This window comes from Fusarium flagelliforme (genome assembly GCF_020744385.1).
Source record: "Fusarium flagelliforme strain FIESC 12 MPI-CAGE-AA-0113 chromosome Unknown B0J16scaffold_3, whole genome shotgun sequence".
NCBI lineage: Eukaryota > Fungi > Ascomycota > Sordariomycetes > Hypocreales > Nectriaceae > Fusarium > Fusarium flagelliforme.
In genome coordinates, this window is record NW_025763505.1 from 3,276,300 (window position 1) to 3,293,438 (window position 17,139).

At 49.2% G+C, this 17,139-nt stretch overlaps 8 protein-coding genes and 1 non-coding gene across 9 annotated transcripts; 3 read left to right on the forward strand and 6 right to left on the reverse strand.

Annotated features, from left to right (window-relative positions):
- Positions 1-40: 40 nt before the first annotated feature.
- Positions 41-1,397, reverse strand: B0J16DRAFT_106123 (ERG2/sigma1 receptor-like protein). Its single transcript, XM_046121361.1, has 2 exons — positions 812-1,397; positions 41-762 (listed from the first exon to the last, which is right to left on the reverse strand). The coding sequence occupies exons 1-2, from the start codon at positions 1,182-1,184 to the stop codon at positions 425-427; spliced, it is 711 nt and encodes a 236-aa protein (XP_045984930.1). The 5' UTR covers positions 1,185-1,397; the 3' UTR covers positions 41-424.
- Position 1,398: 1 nt separating this feature from the next.
- Positions 1,399-4,095, reverse strand: B0J16DRAFT_106122 (uncharacterized protein). Its single transcript, XM_046121360.1, has 2 exons — positions 3,419-4,095; positions 1,399-3,370 (listed from the first exon to the last, which is right to left on the reverse strand). The coding sequence occupies exons 1-2, from the start codon at positions 3,939-3,941 to the stop codon at positions 1,878-1,880; spliced, it is 2,016 nt and encodes a 671-aa protein (XP_045984931.1). The 5' UTR covers positions 3,942-4,095; the 3' UTR covers positions 1,399-1,877.
- A 579-nt stretch (positions 4,096-4,674) lies between these two features.
- Positions 4,675-6,014, forward strand: B0J16DRAFT_413432 (nuclear pore complex component-domain-containing protein). Its single transcript, XM_046133374.1, has 2 exons — positions 4,675-5,172; positions 5,227-6,014. Exons 1-2 carry the CDS (start codon positions 4,958-4,960, stop codon positions 5,792-5,794), a joined length of 783 nt encoding a protein of 260 aa, XP_045984932.1. The 5' UTR covers positions 4,675-4,957; the 3' UTR covers positions 5,795-6,014.
- A 179-nt stretch (positions 6,015-6,193) lies between these two features.
- B0J16DRAFT_362022 (uncharacterized protein) lies at positions 6,194-9,153 on the reverse strand (the record flags this gene model as incomplete). Its single annotated transcript, XM_046129787.1, has 9 exons — positions 8,978-9,153; positions 8,682-8,920; positions 8,570-8,628; positions 8,264-8,520; positions 8,119-8,215; positions 7,854-8,067; positions 7,335-7,376; positions 6,946-7,279; positions 6,194-6,723 (listed from the first exon to the last, which is right to left on the reverse strand). Exons 1-9 carry the CDS (start codon positions 8,997-8,999, stop codon positions 6,194-6,196), a joined length of 1,794 nt encoding a protein of 597 aa, XP_045984933.1. The 5' UTR covers positions 9,000-9,153.
- A 389-nt stretch (positions 9,154-9,542) lies between these two features.
- Positions 9,543-9,635, reverse strand: B0J16DRAFT_t123. The gene has a single exon. It is a non-coding gene; the product is annotated as a tRNA-Gly (tRNA).
- A 798-nt stretch (positions 9,636-10,433) lies between these two features.
- On the forward strand, positions 10,434-11,483 carry B0J16DRAFT_382893 (uncharacterized protein; the record flags this gene model as incomplete). Its single annotated transcript, XM_046131282.1, has 2 exons — positions 10,434-10,771; positions 10,832-11,483. 2 exons carry the CDS (start codon positions 10,434-10,436, stop codon positions 11,481-11,483), a joined length of 990 nt encoding a protein of 329 aa, XP_045984934.1.
- Positions 11,484-11,532: 49 nt separating this feature from the next.
- On the reverse strand, positions 11,533-12,421 carry B0J16DRAFT_106140 (uncharacterized protein). Its single transcript, XM_046121362.1, has 4 exons — positions 12,339-12,421; positions 11,856-12,259; positions 11,726-11,800; positions 11,533-11,679 (listed from the first exon to the last, which is right to left on the reverse strand). The coding sequence occupies exons 2-4, from the start codon at positions 12,148-12,150 to the stop codon at positions 11,582-11,584; spliced, it is 468 nt and encodes a 155-aa protein (XP_045984935.1). The 5' UTR covers positions 12,151-12,259; positions 12,339-12,421; the 3' UTR covers positions 11,533-11,581.
- A 97-nt stretch (positions 12,422-12,518) lies between these two features.
- Positions 12,519-13,835, reverse strand: B0J16DRAFT_338620 (uncharacterized protein). Its single transcript, XM_046127463.1, has 3 exons — positions 13,542-13,835; positions 13,045-13,403; positions 12,519-12,991 (listed from the first exon to the last, which is right to left on the reverse strand). The coding sequence occupies exons 1-3, from the start codon at positions 13,632-13,634 to the stop codon at positions 12,928-12,930; spliced, it is 516 nt and encodes a 171-aa protein (XP_045984936.1). The 5' UTR covers positions 13,635-13,835; the 3' UTR covers positions 12,519-12,927.
- A 1,580-nt stretch (positions 13,836-15,415) lies between these two features.
- Positions 15,416-16,960, forward strand: B0J16DRAFT_106169 (uncharacterized protein). Its single transcript, XM_046121363.1, has one exon. It carries the CDS (start codon positions 15,602-15,604, stop codon positions 16,826-16,828), a length of 1,227 nt encoding a protein of 408 aa, XP_045984937.1. The 5' UTR covers positions 15,416-15,601; the 3' UTR covers positions 16,829-16,960.
- The last annotated feature ends 179 nt before the right edge of the window (positions 16,961-17,139 follow it).

Genomic DNA, 17,139 nt, shown 5'->3' on the forward strand with positions numbered 1-17,139 from the left:
TTCAACTTTGCTAAGGCTATTGAATCGTTGCATAGGGGAATGGGTGTAAACTGTGTATTTTTGCTACTCTTGTAATCCTATGATAATAGAAGTAGCATATAATGAAAAGTTACCTGGATGTGACCTACCGTCAGTCAGTCATGACACAGTACGCCAGTGAAAAAAGATATAACATGGCAACAGTAACTTGTTCAAGATATAAAATATCAATTGCTCAAACCAGATGTGAGCCTCGACTCGGGTATCTTCCCCAGAGATCTAAGTTCTCCATACAACCAAGGGATTATTCGCCAAGATATACAAAATGTGTCCGTTCTCTAAAACCCAGTCTATATCCAAACTTTTCTAAGCCCCCAAGTATGATATACAGCAAGACCCTTTGGTCTACAGTGTCCATATTTGTACAATATACATATCATCTCCTTTACAGCTTGCCCTTGATCAAGTTGTTGATCATCTCGCGACCGGTGATGCGAGTGGTATCCCAGAGGGTAGGGAAGTCGAGGGTGCTGGAAAGACCGTCGGCGAAGCCAAAGAAGAGCATGGGAGGGATCCAGCCACGAGCGTACTCGAGAGCGAAGCAGCCCTCGGGCATCTTGTACTGCTTGACATCGCCGCGGCGAAGGTGGTGGATGCTACCAGCAGGGTAGACCTCGGGGGCGTACTCGCCAGGGACGTAAGCCAGCTGAGTTCCGGAGAGGATGTGGAAGTAGTCGTCGGCGGTGTGGCGACCGGTGTGACCCTCGGTACCAATGGCAGTGCCTATAAATGTTAGTCGACGAGGTCTGAGAGCGAGGGCATATTGACATACCAAAGATGATGAGGTACTCGGTGACACTGGCGTGGATGATGTACATGGCACCCATGGCACCACCGGCGTTGTTAAAGACCCATTCCTCCTTGAGGTTGATGTGCTCGGGGTTCTTCTCGCTAAGCTCATCCACAATGTGCTTCACAACAGCCCTGGTGTCCTCTCCGTGCTTGGCGAGCGCTCGCTTAGACAGATCGTCGAGGTGCTTGAGGTCGAAGATGTAGAACTGCTCGAGGTTCTGCTCGACAAAGTAGACGACGGAGCTCAGGAGCGCGGTGAGGAGACCGAGAACCAGGAGGAGCTTGCTGAGGCCGCTGCCCTGAGACTTGGAACCCGACGAGGGCTTGGTGGACTTGGACTTGCTCTTTGCCATTGTTGCGACTCTCTTCCAAGTTGAACAGGTGGTAAGTTCAAAGTGTCGTGTGAGGTGAAAGGGGAGTAAATAAACGGCGGCTTCAATTTCTGTTGAGCCCCGGAAATTAAGTTAATCAGCCAGACGGACATGGACCCTGCGAGCTTTCGCGGGCCCGGGACGGGGAATCAGGCCGTTTTTCACCGCGCTCCGCTAGTAAAAGCCAAGTCAATTGGATTCAATTCAGGTCCCTTCAGGTCCCGGATCATGCCTCCTCTTGGCATCCATGTGAAACCCCATATGCCACTTCACATCTTCGTTTTCGTATTTGTATTCGTCAAACCTCAACTCAAGGTTACCAAATATCTTATTCTATTGGCTGTAAACACAAGCTATCTAAAGAAAAAAGCAACAGCTTTTCCCCAATTGTTCATTGTTCCTCACTGCACCACCCAGACTATGGTATGCGTGTTTCTTAAAACGCCATACAAATTATTCCCATCGAAACGAAACCCACCGCAAAACGTCTGCGCACGATACGACAAGCCAACTCCAATGTCCTAACCCCAGCTGCGATAGCTCCTGTGAATCGCTAACCATTCGTTTTCCTTTCCCATAGAGTTACACTGCCAACCTTGTTCACCTGGCATATTCTCTTTCTCCGTTGGCTCAAGCCCAATGTGATACTGCTGAAGCCGACGCCCTCCATGACGCCTAATCAATGTCAGAATCGCCCATTACCTCTGTTCGGTCTGCGTCGTCCACATCATCGTCATCGTGAAGGACTGTGTGGTCCTCAACTTCGGCGTCGTCCATTGTAACGTCGCCCATAGTCATGTCTCCAGCTGTCATGTCTCCCACTGTGACATCCCCAAGTGTAACATCCCCAAGTGTCATATCGCCGTTGAGATCTCCGTTATGCTTGTCTCCGTCAAGATCGTCGTCCAAGTCCAGATCCAAGTCATCGTCTTCAGCCTTCTTTGGCCTTGGTCGCTTGACAGGGGCAATGACACCAAGTTCATGAGCCTGCGGTCTCCAACGAGCTAGGCGTCTTGTTGCCCTTCTTAAAGCAGCAGCATAAGCACTGACTTCCTCACCAAAGTCATCCTTTTCTTTTGTCAAAAGGCAAAGTCCACCCACACCCTTCTCACGGAATGGCCCTGGAGGTTTGTCTCCATAGGTTAGGTTTCGTGGTAGAGAAGTCTCATCGTCACTGTCCTCAAACGGATCTTCTTGAGCATTGACTCGCTGGTACGCTCGGAAGACAGCACCATCCTGCTTTCTGAGTTTACGACTCTTGTGGTGCTGGCGGCGAAGACCTCGGTCGAGAATATACTCGACTCTTTGACTCCTGTTTCGCTCGACGGCTAGTTGGTGCGCTGTAGGAGGCCGAGGTTTTCTGGCCACCACACCCTCGTTGACATGATGTGCTGGTGATGAGCCCTCAAAGATCTGATACTTAAGAGGGGCACCTCTGCGACTCGAGTTAAGACCGCGGCCGCCTAACGCTCTAGGTGGTGGCGTGGACCGGGTGCTGTCCATATCAGACTCGTGTTTGGATGGCCTTATGCGAGGAAGAATTGCAGGGCCGTCGTCAGCGAATGATGGCCGCATCTTGCCTCTCTTGGTGTCTCTCTCGTTAAGATAAGCCTGGTCCATTTCAAGAATCTTGGCTCGCATCTTCTGCTTGGTGCGACCAAACTCGATTTCTTCTTCAGTGTCGATATTCTCCTTGGCTTTCTCTTCTTTCGTCATCTCTACAAGATGGGGCACTCCCTGGTTTGCTACATCCAGCCCGTAGTCGACGCCAGGGCCGAAAGGGTTCTCGTCACAACCTTCTTCCGTGAAGTCAGACTCAAGATAGAACCACATGAGCCACAAGAAGGCATTGGCTCGAGACTGGCTCGTGTACTCGGTCTTCATGATCAGATCGTGAAGCTCGCGATGGCGTGGGAAATGAAGCTCTGCAATCTTCTGAGCTGCGTTACACATCACAAAAATGAGATTGACAGGGTTTGTGCGGGGGGTATCCAGCGATTTGATCTTGTCCAAGGAGTTTGGTTCTTCTCGATCATCCGCACCACCTTTCAAAATGGATTTGAGACGAGGTGCATCCTGGAGCTGCTTGTAAGCATGAGGGTCCTGGCGAGCCTGAAGCGAAGGAATGGCATGGTATGTACGGAGCTGAGCTCGCATCTCAGGAAAGACTGATCATGTTAGCAAAGGCGAATTGAGCAAAATAATATCCAGCTTACAGTTTAGAGTAGTGTTCATGCGGCCCATGTTGACAAGAAGACACACCATTGCCATTCCCTTGGCAGCCTCTCTATCGCTGAGGAGCTTGTCTCGAAGCACTTTGCTGGTTTTCGAGCTGCGAGACATGGTATCAATGTAAAGATCGGCAAAACATTGTCGCTGTAGTCGTTTCGGCTCGTAAGAGTTGGTAAACACAGACTGCTCGTTATCGAAAACAGCCTTGAGAAAGTCGTATTGGATGTCTTCTCTCCAAAGGGGCTCGCCATCCTCCTTCTTCAGATGGCGTATCTTGCCAACCGTCGGCTGATTTGCTGCATCCTTATCCTTATCCTTGTCCTTGTTCTGTGATGATTTGCTTTTCGCACGAGACGACTTTTCTTGGGGGTCAGGAGTGGCATTGCCCATCTGAGTATCGTCGTCCTCGGTCATGGCTCGAGAAACAAATGATTTGGCTTCGGGTTGACCGGGAGAACTTGGAGGGTCAACCTCTGAGGTCGCGGCGAGCGAGACAGGAGATGCCATGGTGGGTGACTGTAGTTTGTAGGTTTACCAGAAAATGAAGCTATTCGCGATGAATCGTAGAAAATCGAAATTGAGAATGAATCGTTAGGGTAGATCAACGGCGCATCGCGAAGGAATGTTTGGTTGAGATAGGAGAGTTCGTCAGGGAGACGTAGAAATTGGTGGGGACCGATTGATGATGATTTAATACCAGATTGCGCGTGCGCAGATTGTTTGCGAATGCGATGGTGATATGGAGCTGATGGAGTTGCTTGGGATACCAAGAAAGAGGAAGAAATTAAATAGGAAAAATGGCCAAGTTTAGGATTCTCAGCTTGAATGATGGTATTGGAAGGAATGGATGGTGAGTTTAGTTTGAGAAGCGAAGTTGCCAGCTGCGCTGCTCTCTCCTACGCCTTTGCCTTGTCTTGCGTTAGTTTGCCTGGGGCAGCCGATGCGCCCACGAGCCGGGAAGTTGCTGAGGCGCGTCACGGTAACTGCAGGAGCACTCAGCACTTCACGACCAAGGAAGGTACAGTAGGGAGTCAGTGGAGCCTGTAATGACCTAGAGTCAGCTTAGAGGGAAAGAGAGAGAGAGAGAGGCTGGATATTTCTGTGGCTTGAAAGATTCAAGTGTGGCGTAGCTTCTTGCATCCTGGGCACTGCCAGGTCCGTGCTGGTCGCGCTGCAACAGACAGAGCTAAAGCTACAGTAGAGCCTAGGTAGGCTTTGTGTTTTCCTAGCAGGGGAGCCGCTCTCCCTCATCTCTCTGGTCGCAACATCAACAAATCTCATAACCAAGGGAGCAACCGAGCTCACCACGGCTTCGGCCAGGACGATACATATACTAACCAACAGGGACATCATAGCTGGGGATTGTTTTATTGCATTCGAGTTTGAGCGGGAAGTTGAAAAGATTCGGGCCCCATATCTTGCAGAACATTCAAGATCTTGACGTTTGACGGACAACGCATAAAGCACCAGTACCAGACTTCCTCACTCAACCTCTTTGTGTTTACACACTTCAGAAACTCGAAATGGCTACTCCAGTTCGGACAACTACCATTGACGGCCCCTCAGTTACCGATAGCCCTGGTACCTGGCGTCACCCGCGACTCAACGAGATTACCAGACGTCGTAATGCGACGACCTTCTCCGAGAAGAATGTGCGCCAGATCGCCTACAATGTTATTGCGCTACTAGGATTCTGGTCCGCGCAGCTCCTAGCCAGGCTGAACATTGGCTCTCAAGCGTGAGTTGTTGCCCGTTGCCTTTGCGACTTTGTCAGAACTAACTCATCATTCAGCGTTCCTGGTTCTTTCAGAATATACTTGAGCTGGACTTGGTTCATTCTTCAGCTCATACCGTTTGTCAACATTGGTATCGCATGTCTGCCGTTGATCCGACCGAAAGACGACCTGTCCGACATTCCTCTTACACCTGCTCAGCGCCAGTTGCTGGGTCTGGATCCTTTGTCGGCCGCGCCAACTCCTGACGCCAAGTTCAGCACCCCCCCTCGATACTCCCGTACACCTTCCATCGGTGGCTCGGTTGGAAGCCGTGGAAGCTATGGTAGCTCACCCCTCTCTGGTCGAGGTAGCCCTCTTGTTCAAGGATCGACTGGCTCTCCATTGGGTAGCCCTCTCTTCAACAAGAGTATCAACAGCTTTGGCGGAAGCTTCAACAACAGCTTTAATGGCAGAAGATCATCTTTTGGATCGACAAGCCCTTTCGCTGCTAGCTCTTCTTCAAACGTCTTCTCCGATCCTGCTTCTCCTGGTACCCCTGGTGGTAAGCGTACAAGCGTTGGACTGAACAGCAAGTGGCTGTATGAGAAGGGACGACGACCGTCTGGTAACGCCTGGGCCAAATAAACGGTGTCTTTTCAACGAAATGGGGTTTTTGAACAAGCATATTTGCAAAGCAGCATCGTATGCATTCTGGTCTACTTGTAAAAGGGTTTAGTCTGTTGCGTGTGTACAATTACTGAGCTGAATGAATGACCCAACGTAGATATATACTTGGTAGGGGGTCGGACTGGAGTTATTGGAAACTCTTGAATAAAAACAAATTAATGACTGTTCTAAGTGCGGCCAGATTTGGTATTGAGCAGACATTCAGAAAAGTCTTGATATGCTGAACAACGGCGTTACCCCTTCATTCATCCGTCAGTTTGGTCTTCTCAGGAGCAGTTGGAGTAACTTGTGTCAAGATACTGATATTTTCATGTCCAGAGCCTCTTTGTATTCAGTTAATTCTCCACTATGGCTCTACTATTTTTGAATCTTGACAACTGGACGACCGACTAGGGCATGGGCCTGGGACTTGGCAATGATATCCTCTGCCTCCTCCATTGCAAGCAAGCTCAGATGGCTGCGAATGCCATGTTGGGTCACAAACTCCATCATCTCCCTTGTTTCCTCCATGCTGCAATGAACGATCCCCTTGACTACAATCTCCCTCAACATAAGATTCATGGGGTCAAATTTGAATCCATTCTCTGGAAAGCCTGCTGCCACTAACACGCCCCTCGGTTGTAGTCGCTTCGCGGCCCAGTCATTGGCATCATCATCGCTGTTGCATACGATAGCAGCTCTGAGGCCGATCTCATCTGTGAAATCTGATATCTTTTGGATTGTTTCTGGATCGTCGTATTTGAGGATGAGGTCCGGTTTGAGATGGGAGGGCACCTCTGATGCGAGCTTCAGCCCAGTTTCATGGTTGTCGATGGCCACAACTCGATGACCTCGAGCTTTTGCAAATTGAATACCCAACACTCCGAGACCGCCTATTCCAACGATGGCTATGGTCTGTCTCGTCCGTACATCTGCTTGATTGATAGCATGCCATACAGTTGCCTTAGACTTCTTGTTAGTATGGTGCAATACCTTATTGAAACGAGGACTTACTCCAGCACACATCAAAGGTGCTGCTTGTTCGAAACTCATATCATTAGGCAAATGGACAAGTGCACCGTGCCAAGCAGTCATATACTCAGCAAACGCCCCATCGCGACGAAGGATACCACACATCGTCCTATTATCGCAGAACCTTGGATCTCTTGATCCGATAGTCTGATTTGCCCATTTGCAACCTTTACAATCATTGCAAGGATCCATGAAGTTTGTAACCCCTACGCGGTCTCCCACATGCCATGATCCTGATACTTCAGATCCAAGGCTGACTATGGTACCGGCTGGCTCATGAGAACCGATGAACGGTAATGGTACCTGTGTTAAGCCGTGATATACCATGATGTCGCTGTGGCAGAAACCAGCGGCAGCCACACGGACAAGAACCTCGTCTGGTTTTGGTGTCGGCACAGGGACATCATCGCAAAGTTCATAGCTCTTGTTGTACTGCGTAATCGTTATGAGATGACAAACCTCACTCTTTACCCCAAATGGTTCTTACCTCGAATAATCTCAGCGCTCTCATCTTCTCGGGAATAGCAGGCTCGTTCGACATCGTTGCGATAGTTTTGGTTGTGATTTGTTGTCATGAACCTTTGTCACTATTTAAAGTCAAGAGATACCTAGATGCTGACAGGTCAAGACAGGAACGTCGTGATCATATCTCGACACACAGTCTTATGTAAGTGATCAATGAAGTGGTCATTCGTGCAACCCTAAACTCGTCTGGGCAGGAAATTCGAGTTATGAGAGAGTCGGAGCCTTCATAAAGGGTTTACAAGAGGGATACGACGGCTCGACATGGTTAGTGCTCACTCAGACACATCTTGGCTTCGTGAGAGAGGGGGGTTTGCGGCGCAGATAGACAGACCAGTATTGAGGCATCAACTGTATATTCGAAGCAAAATGTCAGTTCTCTTACTATTATGATATTCTAACGACAATGCAAAAAATAGTTTCCGCAATAATGATTTTGCAGATGACATGGTTATATAGCTGCAAATGTTTACAGCTTGGTCACAAAGCCGCTCTTCTCGTTTTCGAAAATGTTGGTCAGTGTTCCAATGTGAGGCAAAATCTCAACGGCAAATTCATCGCCATGTCGCAGAGCATCCTTGGGTGTTCTACCCATTCCAACACCAGCGGGTGTGCCGGTCACGATGACAGTTCCAGGAGGAAGAGTGGTGCCCTGAGACAACCAGCTGATGATCTTGGGGATAGAAAAGATAAGGTCACTAAAGACTCGTTAGCATATAAGTCTTTTTGCTAGCATGGAGGCTACTTACTCAGTTCCGCTCTCCTGGTACACCTCGCCGTTCTTAAGACCTCGCATATGAAGCTTGGTGGGATCCGGAATCAAAGATTTCAGGGCAAGTGTAGGGCCTATGCTTTTGTTGGCTGGGACTCGTTTCGCAGTTTAAATAAACTTACCAAGGGGCAGAGCTCCGTCGAAGCTCTTAGAGAAGGACCATTGAGACTGGTTCAATTGCTGAGTGCGGCTAGAAACGTCATTGGCAGCAGTGTATCCGAGGACATAGTCCAGAGCCTCAGCTTCAGTAACATTCTTGGCGGTTTTGCCAATGACAACTGCCAGCTCGGCCTCGTAGTCGCCAGACTCGTCAACCTGGCTCAGCTTGGGGACAATTCCCTTAGCAGGCCAGGGGTCCACAAGAGATGTGCTAGGCTTCCTATCTTGGTGTCAGTCTGAGTTCTGAGAGGCACTGAGAGCGACTATACATGAAGATCACGGGGATTGGTGGAGGCTCAAGTCCGCACTCGGCAGCGTGCTTGCTGTACTATGATAGAGAGTTAGTCCATGCCAGTACCTCAAGAGTTATATTGCACATACGTTCAAACCAACACATCTCACAGTACCAATCTCGTTCTGCGCAAGAGGAGACAAGACGCGATCAATAGTCTCAGTAGCGCCAGTCGATGATCCTGGGGACAGAACTGATGAGCCTGACCAGACATTGACAGCAACCTCTTGACCCTTGCGCAAGGCAGCACCGACATCAATGTCCTTGTCAGCTGGTTGGCCGATGAGGATCTTTGAAGGGCTAGATCTAGGGATAAATCGCACAAGGCCTATTGATGCTTGTTAGCATGATGATTCGATGACAAATAGTGAGAATAGTAACTTGCGCTGGAGAGTAGATGAAGCCATATTGTATGTTCTATTAAGGATGATTTACAATTGATATTCCTAGGGCAGAAAACAATACAGAGACGAGAGATAGGGGACTGTGCTCTTTATAATAATGGAGTTAAAAGCTACTCGATATGGCCGGCTTCGGCTTTTAGTTACGGCATGGTTTTGCACTGTAACATCAACAACGTGCGGAAACTGGGGCCGGATCGCGGATACTCGTGGCGGGGCCGTTCAGTCGGTCTTCTATCGGTTCGGAACGGGGAATTCAGTTACTAGTATTACACGGTATCCAATAAGACAAAGAGATGTACGAACAAAGGCACGAATATCATATTAAAAAGTCCAGTTGCTTTCCTTAATTCCGTGATTTACATATGATTCTCATCTCGTCGGTTGTCATGCTATCAGACAGAAGCGAAGCTCACGTACCTAGCAAAAAGCATAGTAGCTAGCACGCTACCTCTACATCTCGAGCACGTCATAGAGATAAAGCCTACTACGGCCTCTCACAATCGATCATATAATTGCATACAAAAGCTCAAAAATGCAAAAAAATACTGCGCGATCCGGGAATCGAACCCGGGACACTCCTTTTCATGTATTTATCCCACCACTTGGGGGAGGAGAGTTTTACCACTAAACTAATCGCGCTGCTGCTGCTGCCTGTTTGCCAAGATGATTGGATTAGATACCCAAGTAAGATAGCGACGGCGAGGTTTCCTCTGGTGTAACGAGACGTGTTTAAAGAGGTTCAAACGAAGGGATGCTGAGCTTCTTATACTCGTCCAAGTTGATAGGGTCCGCTTGCATGACCTGCTTCAAGGATCATCGTGTGGGGCAAATGGACGAACCTTACTGCATTGGTTCTAAACTCTGTCTGCTTACCTGCTGGCATCTAACTTGTCTTTACCTTGACTTACACTAGATAGGAGCTCAATTGATACTTGCCTTATGTGAGGAAGTTGATATTACTCTTATCTCGGATTAGAGGATAATAAGTTAGTCAAGGTTCTGGTACAAGGAGCAGTAGTTTCGAATTGAATGAGGGGGCAAAATGTGGTGACACGACACTCCATGGGTCTTGGTATCAATCATCGATGGAAATACCTGAAGAGCATGGGATAGGGATACAATGCGTATGGGCATATTGTTGGTTATCATCATACATGCAATCCTGATCCAGAGTATGTCAAAGTGAGGGTTTTGACAAGAAGAAAGTGCCTGCAACAGAATTTTGTCTCAGAGTTTCTAGAGTCCCAAAAGTGGAACTCATAGCGGAGCTCCAAGGTAAGCTTGAGTACGTAGTTCTGGTCAACCCGACCCCTCCAACACTTCACCCACCTGAGAGCTGCGACAACTTGCCTCTTGTCTAAGATATTCTACGTCACTCTCTCACATCGCATCGCCATTCCCTATACGAATTCCGCATCCTTATCGAACACATTTACAATGGCCAGCAAGGTCGACCGCATAGTAGCTCGGCTACAGGCCAAAATCGAAGAGGGCGATTACTACGAGGCTCAGCAACAGACCCGTGTCGCCGCATCCCGCTACATCAAGACTTCCAACTGGCCCGCCGCCATCGATATCCTTTCCAATGTCTCCCAAGCGTTGCTGCGTGCTGGGCAGGGTGGTAGTGGAGGTGATCTCTGTGCCATGCTGGTCGACGTCTACAAGCAGGCAGAGCTCAAGCCTGACGCTGATTCCAAAGGCCGACTACTTGCTTGTCTGCGATTGTTCCCAGCTGGCGAGCCCACAAGGAAGAAGTTTGTAGGAGAGATTGTTGCGTAAGTGGGATATTGCACATAGAGAATGCTCTGCACGGAAAATTTTAACATCAGAACCAGTTGGTCAGCCAAGTTTGGCGAATACCCTGCCGGAGACCCGGAGCTTCACCACGTCGCCGGATCACTCTACGCCGAAGAACACGATACGTACGAGGCCGAGAAACACCTATTATTGGGAACCAAGGACTCTCCTGAGGTTTTGACAAAGATGGAATACTCTTGGTACAAGGAGGGCGAACCTCATCAAGCAGCTCTCTTTGCTGGCCGTGCTGTGCTCCCCTACCTCCTAGTCGGCAACGTGCGAGCCGCCAACACCTGCTACCGCCTCTTCACCAGCTCTCTTTCCAGTGACAACCCGAACCTTGGCGTCCAAGATGTATCCAGCCCAGCTGGTGATATCCGCATCTTCCCAAGCCTCCCTCTCCTCAACTTCATTGGCTTCCTCCTCCTTGCCATTCAGCGTGGCGCACCCGAACTCTATCGCGCCCTGGTGTCCAAGTATGCGACGCAAATTAACGAGGTCGGAACATGGGGAGAGGCGCTCGAGATGGTTGGAGAGATGTACTTTGGTCTTTCCAAGCCTCGGCAGAGCAATCCTCTGATGGACATGATGAGCGGATTCTTTGGTGGCGGTGGTGGCCAGCCAGAGCAGCCCAAGCGCAAGCAGGTTACACAACGGCAGGACGCTCCTGCAGCAGAGGGTTTGGACTAGAAGAAAGTCCGTCGGTAAGGCTGGGTGTTAGGTATACCGTATTGTCTTGAGAAGAATACATAGACAGCAGGCGTTGTAAGGTAAAACAAAAGACTGGGTTAACCGCGATGTTGTTCTTCAGGCTCAAACATCCAATTGTCTTCACTGAGGGCTGCTACTTTGGCTCGTAGACTCGCCCTAACAGCTTCAAGCAGTTCTGAACCGTGTCAGCGTGATATGTGTAAGATGGATGAGAGACGCACCTTCGGGCTGTTCGTTGGCCGGATGCTGATTTATCTGATGATGCTTGACGGCTTCTGCGAGCCTTTGTCTCTCTTCTATTGGGTGTATAAGCTTTCTCCTATATCTGAGACAAAAATGGTCATCTCTTACTCTCGCACTCTTGCCTATGATCCAAAGGCAACTCATCCTCATCGTCCATTATTGGTGTCGGCGGATCTCCAAGCTCAATCTCGCCATGCTTATCGCGAACCACGATCTCAGAGGTATCAGACAAGACATCTACATCCAAATGCAGTGTCTCGGCAGACGTAGATGTAGAACCGGCTGTAGGTCGCCGGGTCAACTGGTTCTGGAACAGATTGCGACGGACACCAGCAGAAGAAGCACCGTTGCGGGTGCGCGAAACACCGTTCCCGTTTGTAGTTGCCCGTGAGCGATCAGCCATTATGTTTAGTATGACTGGAAACTTGCGGTGTAAAATCAGTATTTTCTATCCAGAAAGTTGATGTTTACTCAAGATGGTCTATGCCGAGTCAGATGCGAAGCCAAGTCACCTATTGTTGACTTTGTTTAGTGGGGGGATGCGCCGGGGTGCTTTCGTTTTAGTAGTGATCTTATTAGCCACCAACTTACATCTAGCAGTTGCACCTCTCTTCCTAGCGATGGAAAGTGACAATTATGGAGCCCAGTCTGAGCATTCAAGGCCAAGGTATTCAAGCTCTTATGGTGTATACTCAATGAGCTTACGTTGACTCCGACGTCAGGGTGTCGGAAGAATTGGCTGCTGAGAGCAGAAGAGACGAAATAATTTGGTCACCTTACACGAGCTTAGGCTGGTAGGTAGGCTGCTTTATTTATGTAGCCTAACTCAGAGGACAATTCTTCTGTCACCCACCTAGCCCAGATTGTAAACATGATTGCATCTCAATATAAAAGCCTACGTACTCCGTCTTTAACGCTAATTCTAAACCAATCCAGATTCAAAGAAAAGATACCCAACAAGCCCCAGAAAGTCGGCTTGTTCAGGCATTCCTTCCTTCAATTCTGGTTATCAATTGTTGCTACGTGGAACATCAACGTTGCAACTCATTCTCCCATCAATATGCTTCGACTCCTGATATTAATCGTACACCCAATGTCTGTCTGTAAGAAATGAGCTCGAACCGTCAATGCGCCCTCATGTTCCCTTGGTCTTCATGCTCGGCTCGTTGATTTATGTTGTCTACAGGGAAAGGTTGTAGGAGTACTCGTCTTCCATGTTCTGGCTGATCCAAAGGACGACGGAGCTATCAAGAGTTAGTAAGGATGGGCATTACATTGATGGCAAAGGGAATCCTACCTCACGCCCACCAAAGCGTTGCTGACCACGTTCTCAATGCCCATACCCAGAGCAGGCATGGAAACACTGGGGACAACAAACTTGAGAACAAAGACGGTTACACCGCCAGCCATTCCACCAGCAAGAGCAGCGAATCCAAGGAACAAGACGACGCGAGCCTTCCAAGCTACCCCGTTTCCACTATAACTGAAGGAATCGGCGCTCAAGCGTTGCTTCTCGACCGAGTTGATAATCAGCATGCCCAAGCTGGAGAAGATGAAAGGTAGCCAGTCAACAAACTTGACATGGATATCGGAGCCGTTGTGGGGAGATTTGGACCAAACGGCGGAATCGAGCATGATGTAAAAGGCGATGGAGAACTAACGCAGACCTAGTTAGTACGGATCAAGTATCATCAAAAGCTGTCGCATGGAGTCGCGCATAACCGTGTAGCGATAGCATGAAGCAGAAGGCATGCCGGAAAGCTAGACAGCGACATTTCGAGAGACGGAACGTACAATAGCTCCTGCGCCATAGACTCCAGCGTTGCGGGCCCAGACGGTGTTAAGCCACTCAGGCCGTCGAAATTTCCAGAGTCGCTCTTCCTCCATGTTGGTAATCGAACGGCGATTGATGAAATTCAAGTTACGGGGCTCGTAGGAAGTTGGTGTTAGATTGGTTGTCGCTGATTGATGATGAACTTTGATGCTGGCGATGCTTGGAACGGACGCTGACAATGACGAGGCTCGCGCGTTTGACGGGACCGGCCTTGCTGTAGCGCCGATATCGAGTCACGTGAAAGATACGTATCTTTTCGACGGCGATTGGCAGTGGAGAACTTTCTCGCGTGGCTGGTGTGATGAACTGCAAAACACAAGAATCCACCTGCGGAGACATAAAAGATCCCCGTCAAGGACAAACGCTCCAATGTCACGTCGCTTACCCCGCTGGTCGGTGCTAGGTTTCCTCCGCTCTCATACAGGGACCCTGAGAATAACAAACTTGGTGCGTGGAGAAGTAACAAAGTATCACCATGACTCCGGATTAAGATCATCATGCACACAGGGTCCTGTTAAAGCATATTGACTTTTTGGATATTCAGGGCAGCTGTAAGGAACCAAAACATTGCCCTGTGGCGTTTTTGAATATTGATGCGATTCAAACTCTAATTTGTGAATCTTGATGGACGATCATTGAGTTGATTTTACCGTGCATAGTCGTTGGAAACGTCGTCCAACGGCCCGGTGCCCGCATTTATCTGCAAGATAACGCGTCAAGAGGATAGCCACAGAAGCCACATCAAGCACAAGGAAATGCTGTGAACCGACTGCCAAGTAGTTATACAGAAGCAGACGCGGTTAACGACTGACAAGTTGGGAAAACTGTTGACAATTCTACAAGAAAACAGACAGCCAAGCAACAAGATCAATCGATTGCCTATCATACATCGACTTGCAACTGCCCAGTCTTCTTGTGTGGGTGATCGTCGCTATTCCACAGCAACCAACCATTGGATCAGCAGAAGGAGCACAACTAAAGCACCCTTCAATGTCGTTCAAGATGAACATCCAGTTGAATCAACAAGCTGACCACCAAGCAAACGTGGCGGTCGGTCGTGACAAGTCGCACCATAGAAGATGAAAATAGGCGCTGAAGACATCTCAATTTAAAAGCCGCGCCGCAGTAGCCTTCTCCTAATAAAAATGGAAGACAGCATTAGCCATCAGTCTCCTGAGCTTTGCAGTTCAGGCACTATCGAATACGAGCGAATGGGGTCCTCTTAACACAAGAGAGTCTAGACCTATTCCATCTTAACCGTTGCTTCGCTCACTGGTCCATCAGGTGCACTATTCCCCTTTTTCTCTTGGTCCTGGTCCTAGACAAACGCCTGGCCCACGCACTGACAGGCAGGCATTAGGAAGGTGCATTTCACCCCAGTCCCTGCCCTTCGGTCGTGCGACCCCGTCTTCTCTCAGTTCCTCTCCATCCTGTCGCTTCAGCCCGATCTTGTCTCTATCAAACTCTATGATTTAATTGCTACCGCGGTTTATGGTAGTGCGTCTCATCCACTCGCTTGGTTACGCACACTCACTCGCTAGCCCATACCGTTATTACATTCTTTCTTTTTCTTCCTTTCTGTATCCGTATCTGTATTCTTCCTCGCATAAACTGGCACAGGGAAACAACACCATCGGCTTAATTTAACAGTCCCTCGCTTCCAGTTTTCACTCTCCGCGCCCCTTGATAGGCGATAGACGCGAAGCTTCACTTCGACAAAATACGCAACTATCGAAATACCCTCGACGCCTCTTCTCTCCCAAATATTGAGAGAAAAACACTCTAGTCTTTCCGGGCACTGTCTATCCTACTGCAGGGGTACGCCTGGGCTAAATCGCTCCTCAATCTCCCTTTGGCATTCCGAAGCGCCCTCGATATACGCAACCTACCTCGGTCTCCCTTAATTACCAGTCAGGAGATATTGCTTGTTGTTACCGGTCTCGATAATTCCCGAAGTATTTCGATATTTACAACTTCTTTCGAGCAAGTGCTTGAGAGATCGATATACTTGTAGCTCAACATGCGGCCTGTTAACTACCTACCGAGGGCAGACCTTTTGGTCTCAGCCTTCGCCTCCATCTCTCTCTACAGTGCTGTTGCGATGGCCCAAGACAACAAAGACGATAATAAAGACGATGCTAAGGATAACGACCCTTCTGCTGCGCCAGCTCCTGCACCTGCTCCTGCACCGACCGATGCGAAGAACAGTGATGCCGACAAGCCCACTGATGCTGCCGAGACTGCTAAAGAGGCCAGTGACGAGAAGAAGCCCGAGCCTGCCAGTGAAACCAAAGACAACGCAAAGCCTGCATCAACCCAGGAGACCAAGGATGAGGCGCCTTCCAAAACGGAAGATAAAGACGATAAACCTACTGCTACCGAGGAGGAAGAGAATGCCTCAACTGTCACAGGGGAAGGCCCGACAAAGACTCAAAACACCCAGACCTCAATTACGGCCATTGCGGCGACTGACATGCCTACGTTGACGAGGTATAAGCCAATTCCTACTTATCCAGCTCCTTCTGTTCCACCTACAAACAACGCACCTTTTATGCGACACTCGAGTGCCCCTGAAGGAACCGTGTTTATTGCTGTAGGTGCCATTCTCGGCGCACTTGGCCTTGGTATCCTTCTTTGGCGTCTTATTGTTGGCATTCTTCTTCATCGATCAGTCGAGCGAGCTGCCAAGGCCCAGCATGATGAGACTGCAAAGACCGGCTTTCCTGCACCCCCTGCGCCCTTCTACAAGTACACCGATACCGGTTCCACTATGTCACTCTCAGCTGGGCGTGGTGTACGACGAACCACTAGAGGACCCGTTCTTTCATCAACCCCCAGTGCTTCCAACTTGTTCTTCTCGCCAACAGCTGCGGCCTCAAACAATGGACAGGGCAATCGCGGCTCTGCCTTCCTGCCTTCTGGCTTCTACGCTGCAGGCACAAGCTCTCCTGGTGGCCAGGGCGATCACAGTATCAGCATGACTAACCTGCGTCCTGACTCTCGTGGCTACTTTGGTACCCCTACACGTCCTAGTCCTCCCGAGTCACCATCCTTCCAAGCTCGCAGAGATATTAGCAACTCAACTCTCAATCTAAACCGACCACCAAGTCAACGTGCTCCTAGTGCGTTCCTTGAAGACCTTCTTGCCGACGATCCTTCGAGCTTGCCGCCTCCTCACATGCCCGGTGCTGCTGCGAGGCGCTCATCATATGGCAGTGGCTCTCCCGGTGCCCACAACCGGGTTTAGATCCACTTCGAACGACTTATTTTATTAATGTAAGAAACATATGACCGACACAACAGTGGCTTGTTCCCCTCAGTCATGGAAAGTCACATTCTATTTCACAGCGGCGTCTGGAGAGAGGTCTTTATCATTGGGGTGCGGCTTCTGGATAATCTGATATTATTTCATACGAGTATTCATGTAATATTTTGCTTTATGCAGCTCACGAGACGTTTGGCTTATCATGCATAACTTGGACAGACAGTTGAAGGCATGGCCGATGCTCTATGCCTCGGCGACATTCGTTTATACATTCAAACATCAGATCAATCATA